Source organism: Bufo gargarizans, chromosome 1 (genome assembly GCF_014858855.1).
Source record: "Bufo gargarizans isolate SCDJY-AF-19 chromosome 1, ASM1485885v1, whole genome shotgun sequence".
NCBI lineage: Eukaryota > Metazoa > Chordata > Amphibia > Anura > Bufonidae > Bufo > Bufo gargarizans.
The window spans coordinates 150,727,144-150,734,769 of record NC_058080.1 but is presented as its reverse complement, the minus strand read 5'-3'; the positions used below and the strand labels follow the sequence as shown (position 1 = coordinate 150,734,769).

General features: G+C 45.2%; 1 protein-coding gene across 1 annotated transcript; it reads right to left on the bottom strand.

Annotated features, from left to right (window-relative positions):
* Positions 1-2,463: 2,463 nt before the first annotated feature.
* Positions 2,464-6,546, bottom strand: LOC122925411. The gene is made up of 2 exons (XM_044276774.1): positions 5,874-6,546; positions 2,464-3,440 (listed from the first exon to the last, which is right to left on the bottom strand). Exons 1-2 carry the CDS (start codon positions 6,544-6,546, stop codon positions 2,464-2,466), a joined length of 1,650 nt encoding a protein of 549 aa, XP_044132709.1.
* Positions 6,547-7,626: the final 1,080 nt, after the last annotated feature.

The following is a 7,626-nucleotide window of genomic DNA, read 5'->3' as shown; positions in this document are numbered from 1 at the left end:
ACTCAGAAAGGGCCCACCCAGGAGGAGCACTAAAATATTTTTATGTCAAGGCCCCCATAACAGTATTATACAATGACGATATATACAGTGACACCAGGCTCGGACTGGCCCACAGGGGTACAGGAGAATCCCCCGGGGGGCCCCTGAGCATGGTGGCCCCTAGTCTCCCACCCCTGCACAAGTGGCACAGAACACATGGGGGCAAATGACACACTCTAATACTAACTTAACGCTAATAAATGATTGACACCAACAACATAGTGGAGGAAATGGCCGCTGAGCTTTATTAAAGGGTTTCTACCACTTGCATATCACATATTTGGTGATCAGACACTAGCGATCCGCTAGTGTCTGATGTAGCTTACAAGCTAATTATTACCTTAATCCGTTCGGCCCATACCTCAAAAAAAGCACTTATATCTTTATGCAAATGAGCCTCTAGGTGCTATGCAGGCGTTTTTCCAGCACCTAGAGGCTCCGTCTACCTTGCAGTTTGCCGCCCAGCGCCTCGCTCCAGCACGCCCATCTTCAACTCTATTCGATCCTCCCCCTGCTTCTGCCTTCCGAAATCTCGCGCCTGTGCCGTTCGTCGCGGCATTCGGCGCAGGCGCAGTCAATGTCTGACCGCTCCGTGCTCAGACATTTCCACTGCGCCTGCGCCGATGACATCGGCGCAGGCGCAGTGGAAATGTCTGAGCACGGAGCGGTCAGACATTGACTGCGCCTGCGCCGAATGCCTCCGAATGCCGCGACGAACGGCGCAGGCGCGGGATTTCTGAAGGCTGAAGCAGGGGGAGGATCGAATACGGTAAGAGATGGGCGTGCTGGAGCGAGGCGCTGGGCGGCAAACTGCAAGGTAGACGGAGCCTCTAGGTGCTGGAAAAACGCCTGCATAGCACCTAGAGGCTCATTTGCATAAAGATATAAGTGCTTTTTTTGAGGTATGGGCCGAACGGATTAAGGTAATAATTAGCTTGTAAGCTACATCAGACACTAGCGGATCGCTAGTGTCTGATCACCAAATATGTGATATGCAAGTGGTAGAAACCCTTTAAGGGTCACTTAAAATTATTTAACAACCATAAATAAATAAATAAATTAATTTAAAAATACCATAATAACCGATACCAAAAGACCAATAATAAATTAACCATATAAAGACCAAGATCCACTCAGCATGAGCTGAGCGACACTACCCCTCTAATAAAGCCCAGCGACAGGTGACACAGTGCGAAAATAAGGGAAGGGGGGGTGGGACGCTGGTCAGTTCTTCAGGCACATCTGAGCCAGCTCTGCCGAACCTGTAAATATAAAGGGGAACAGCTTCCCGCCACTAAACCAACAACAAATCAGAGGGCTGGAAATCTCCCCCAGCAACAGCCAGCACCAATCAGCTGCGCTCTTCACTTGTACAGCAGGAATCTTCTAGACTACAGGTAACACATTTTTCTGAGGTAAATGTACCTGTAATAGAAAAAAGGGCGGGAAAAGACAAACAGGGGAAAGAGACATGGATCCTACTTCAATCCTAATTATGTAAACCTATGGTGTCATTGCCCCCATGCTTCCCCCCAAGCTAAACGCTCTGGTGGGGTTAATTCATGGGGGCAAATGACACACTCTAATACTAACTTAACGCTAATAAATGATTGACACCAACAACATAGTGGAGGAAATGGCCGCTGAGCTTTATTAAGGGTCACTTAAAATTATTTAACAACCATAAATAAATAAATAAATTAATTTAAAAATACCATAATAACCGATACCAAAAGACCAATAATAAATTAACCATATAAAGACCAAGATCCACTCAGCATGAGCTGAGCGACACTACCCCACAAGCCACGCCTAACATAGGCGAGGCCCCCCACAAGACAGCAGCCATTTCTCCACTATATTCTGAAAACCCAAGTTAAAAATATCAATCCCTACCTCAGAAAGATGAACGTTATCGGATCTAAAAAGGCCAGGCAAAAAACCCTCCAAGTCTGAATGCCTATAACTAAAACCGCCCACTAAAGGGAGAAATTTTTCAAGGGCCCTGTTCACTCTTTTCCGGATTTTTTCCAAAAATTTACCGTCCCTCCCGGACCAAACTAAGCGAGGGACAATCTCTGAAAAAACTAAGTTAGTACTAGGAAGACTATGATGTAATAAGGCCAGGTCCCTCTTCATGACCCACAGTAGCTCACAGGTCCTTATCTTACCTAAATCATTCCCCCCAAGATGAATGATAACCAAATGAGGAACAGGCCATTTTTTAATAAGCTTATTAATTTCATCCATTAACCCTTTCCAACACAACCCTCTAACACCCTGCCAAAAAATAAGAACTTCAGATGTATTAAACGACAAATTCTCTGAGTATATTCTTTTTTCAGCTCGCTTCTGAGCCCAAAAAACAAATGAATGTCCCACAATCCAAATCACAAACTGACTTCCTGCAAAATAGAAAAGCATTCAGACTGGCAGCATTAAATTCGGCCTAACATAAATTTTAAACCTATTAGATTCCCACCTCCCAATTCTTTTAACTACTGAATCATCCAGCCCAAACCTGGCAGCCTCCGTCGCAGCACCTATCCTAAAAGAATGTGACGAGAATTTTGCAGAACTAAGGCCCAATTTCCCCAAACATTTTTTAAAAATTGCGCTGAACTGAAATTTAGTGAGAGGGGAGGAATCCTGGTGCATTAAAAAGGAACCACACTTAGAGGGATGCATCTCATACAAACACCTTACCAATTTAACCGGACAAAATTCAGAACCCACCCAAGAATGTAAACTAACTACCTGACCCCTACCATACTGATCAGTTTTTGACTTCCTAACAAGAATCTCGACTTTATCATTACTCACCATAACATCAGAAAAACCCAAACCTGACACACTATTACGGCTTGCCGCAACTAACTCACTAATCCTAAAAGCCCCGAAAAAGGCTAACACAAAAGCTGTACGAAAAAGCAATATTTCACCCTGGTCCCTACACACGTCAGACAAAACTTTACAAAGCTGCCCCAATAAAGAGATAGAAATTGGCCTCCTAGCATCCAACTTACCAATACCTTTCTTGTAACCCTTCAGAGCCTGCTTAATCTGAAAAAAGGAAGATAACGGCCTCTCACCCCGCAGTTTCTGAAAAAATGACACGCCAGCCACTACTTTCGCCACAGATGAAGCCGCCAATTTCCTATTAAATAAGCTAGTAACAAACAATACACCGCAACTTAAAACATCCCCTTTAATATCCATTGAGCAAGCATTTAAAAAATACCACCAATCCCGCCATGCGGCAGAGTAAGCTGCCCATGTTCTCGGGGCCAAGGACCTCTCAATAGCTTCAGACATCAGTCCCAAATCAAGCCCCACAGATGTTGAGGACATGGGCTCCCATCCAGATCCGCCTCCGGAGCTAATTCCCGGAACCTCAGGAACTGTGAACGAGACAAAGAATCAGCCAACACATTAGATGACCCTACAATATATTTCGCTTTGATCCATATATTAAACTTCATACACAACAGAACTAAATGCCTTAATAATTTTACAACTACATCACATTTGGATGAAAGAGTATTGATCGCAAAACAAACCCCTTTGTTATCCGTGTGTAATAATATCCTTTTATCCTTAAAATCATATCCCCATAGAACAACAGCAACAATTACTGGAAAAAGCTCTAATAGAACAATATTCCTTGTAAGACCATTAACAACCCAAGAAGCAGGCCACCTCTCAGCCGACCATTTACCATTCCAAAAAGCCCCATATCCACAGCTACCAGCCGCATCCGTAAATAAACCCAAAGCGTCAGAACTCGAAAATTCCTCCTGCCAACAACTAGAACCATTAAATTCCTGTAGGAATTCTAACCAAACACCCATATCCTCCTTCAAACATTTAGTCAACCGAATGTGGGAATTAGGAGACTTAAGGCCCCTAGTTGAAAAATATAGTCTACTAGAAAAAACTCTACCAATGGGGATAACCCTACAAGCAAAATTAAGTGACCCCAGAAGAGATTGCATATCTCTAAGAGTACATTTTTTCTTACTTAACAAAAGCAAAAGTAACACCCGAATTTTTTCCAATTTCGCCTCTGACAGTCGAAACTCCATGCGACTAGAGTCGATAACTATCCCAAGAAACTCTAAACAACAACACGGACCAACCGTCTTCTCTTCTGCTACTGGAATCCCAAAACAAGAACAAATATCCAAAAACCTACTTAACAAATCTGAACAAGTACTAGAATTAGAAGAACCAACAAATAAAAAATCATCTAAGTAATGAAGAACCCCATTAAAACTTACATCATACTCAACAACCCATTGGATAAAAGTTGAAAATGCTTCAAAGTAATAACAGGACAGTGAAAAACCCATTGGCAGGCATTTATCAAAATAAAAATAACCGTCAAACTGAAAACCTAGTGAGTTGAAGCCGTCTGGACAAACAGGCAATAAACGAAATGCAGATTTAATATCAGCCTTAGCTAACAGGGCATCCTTACCAAAAGTCCTGACTAAAGCTAGTGCATTATCAAAAGAGGCATATGAAACAGAGGCCTCAGATTTATCCACCATATCGTTCAAAGAGCTTTTTTCTGGGAACGACAGGTGATGAATCAACCTGAAATCTCCAGGCTCCTTCTTTGGCACAACGCCCAAAGGAGAAAGCCTAAAATTAGCAAACGGCGGCTCTAAAAAGGGGCCCTCAATCCTCCCCAAATCAAGCTCCTTCTGAATCTTACTACGAACTACCTCTTTATGTAAAATCACAGATTTTAAGTTCTCAACCCAACAGCAGCCAACGCCAGAAAAAGGTGGAACTTCAAAACCATATAAAAACCCATAAAAAATTAAATCAGCTTTCTGACGGTCTGGATAGAGAGCGAGCCATGGCTGCATTTCTGCTAACTTCACTGGGCTCCACGCTTTTTGCCACCTGCTCCCTGACGTTTGGCTGCTGCTGGCCTGACTGGGAGTTCCTTTTAAAGCAACGGGACATAGGATGGAACCCCCCACAAAAAGAACATTCATGTCTATACCGGCAATTATTTAACCATTTACAGGTAGACTCGTTATAAGCAAAGCAAACGCCTTTCCTCATAACAGTCTGAGCCGACGCCGGCGGTTTTGCCGGTATAGATTTTTGCGGCAACATTAAATTTACCCATAGCCCAATGTCCTTCACACCCCATTTAAGGGATGGATGGACAGCTAGCTTTTGGCGGAATGTCTCATCGTAATGAAACCAAGCCATCCCGCCAAAATTCCTATAGGCTTCAGTTACAATGTCTAAATGCTGGAAAAGTCCTGAGCACAGCTCAGAGTGCTTCTCCCCCAAAACCGCAGCATAAACACAAAATGCCTGAAGCCAATTATTAAATGATCTAGGGGGAAAGCGTTTCTTATCATCTTCTATTTTCTCATCTTTCTTGAAAGCACTATCTTTGGCGGACGGTAATAACGCCATTAATTCCACGTATTCCATCCGCCAAATACGCTCCTTCATAGTCGCACTAAGATGATAACCTAAAGGAGACACTTCACAAGCTAGTGCCTCCTTTAAACAAGTCTCCTTAACCCCTGCGCCTCTCTCCAGCACAGGCACCACACTACCAGCATTACTACTAGCATTACTACCAGCATTACTACCAGCATTACTACCAGCATTACTACCAGCATTACTACCAGCATTACCACCAGCATTACTACCAGACGGAGTAACCACCGTACTTTGACCACTGCTCCAGACATCTGAAGCACCATGAACCATATGCCTGCTAGAAAACTCAGCTAGCAGCTTAACCAAACCATTTAACACAGACGACTCAGACAAGGGAACAACATTGATGTTCTCACCCACTGGCTGTCCTTCCTGGCGTGGACCATAGGCAGCAGATGATAGGTGTGGTGATCTTCCCAGGGGGCCCGGAGATGGCTCAACCAGCAGAGGTGGGAGCCTCTCAACAGGCAGCCCCTGTAATTCATCCTGCAGGATCTGCTGCTCCACTTCCTGCTGCAGCTCCTCAGTGGCAGCATCCTGATGACGTTCCACACCAGTGAGAACAGCTTCTGTATAGGAACTGCCACTCTGCCTTCCAGACTCTCTGATCCTGGAGGACTGCCGGCCTCTCTGAGAAGCTGCTCTTCTCCGATTGGTGCTGCGCCGACGCCCCGCCCCCGGGGGAGGAGTACAAGCGCTCCCCGCACTTCTAGCTCTTTTGCTGGGCAGCGCTGCAGCCTCCTCCTCCCGGAAACGGCTGCTGGATCCTCTGGTGGTGCGCAGCTCCGGACGGCTTCCCCATGCTGGCACCGGACTTTCTTCAACAGCTGGCGGCGGCGGCTCCAGAGACAGCGGCGGCGGCGGTAACATCGGGGACCCCAGCGGCGGTACAGACGAGCTCGGCGGCGATGTCAGCACTTCAGGTGGGCTTGATAGCAGCGGCGCCGGCATCTTCAAACAGCTCCGCAGCCACTCTTCTCCGCCGGCGGACCCCGCTCTCTTCATCAGCTGCTGCAGGAGTTCTTCCATGTCCCACGCTGGTCAGTTCTTCAGGCACATCTGAGCCAGCTCTGCCGAACCTGTAAATATAAAGGGGAACAGCTTCCCGCCACTAAACCAACAACAAATCAGAGGGCTGGAAATCTCCCCCAGCAACAGCCAGCACCAATCAGCTGCGCTCTTCACTTGTACAGCAGGAATCTTCTAGACTACAGGTAACACATTTTTCTGAGGTAAATGTACCTGTAATAGAAAAAAGGGCGGGAAAAGACAAACAGGGGAAAGAGACATGGATCCTACTTCAATCCTAATTATGTAAACCTATGGTGTCATTGCCCCCATGCTTCCCCCCAAGCTAAACGCTCTGGTGGGGTTAATTCATTAGACTTACTGCACTACATACATATATTCAATGTATTGCACCTCAACCAGCCTATGTTCATATAAAAAAAACTTGTTAAATAATTTTTTTATATTTGAATGTATCCATATGGTAGGCCCCCCAAATTTTTTTTACTGGTGGGCCCTAGGTACCCAGTCCGACACTGAGTGACACTGTAGGAAACGGATGGAGCAGCTACTGGGTTTGGTCTGAGAGAGTTATCTTGACTAGCCACAAGAGTGGGGGTTTCACAGGAGGAGGTGGTTGCCAAAAAGTTTCTTGGGGGGCTGCCCAATCAAAAATTTGCTGTGGGGCCCAGTCATTTCTAGTTACACCACTGCACACAGCCACATTACATATACTGTATTCATACATACTTTACCCCAGTGATACTTATGGTACGTCTAACCATGGATCTCTCCATTGTCTCACATTATACTCAGTCAAGTGATGGCTCGTCATCATGTACGGACATGACTTCTGGATCTGACTCGTTATCATCCGTCACCAGCAGCTGGAGTCTAGAGACTCCTGATGATCAAGATTGTGAGGTAAGATCACTAATCTTATGGACTAATTTTACCTCCGTAGTCTGATGACTTCTGGCTGTATTTACTACTGGTATATGGAGTTCTGAGGTCACTAGTGTAACTTGTTCTATCCACATCTTTTGTGGCCCCATGTCCTACTCTTGTCTATATTTTTGTGGGGCCACATTGACGTGAATA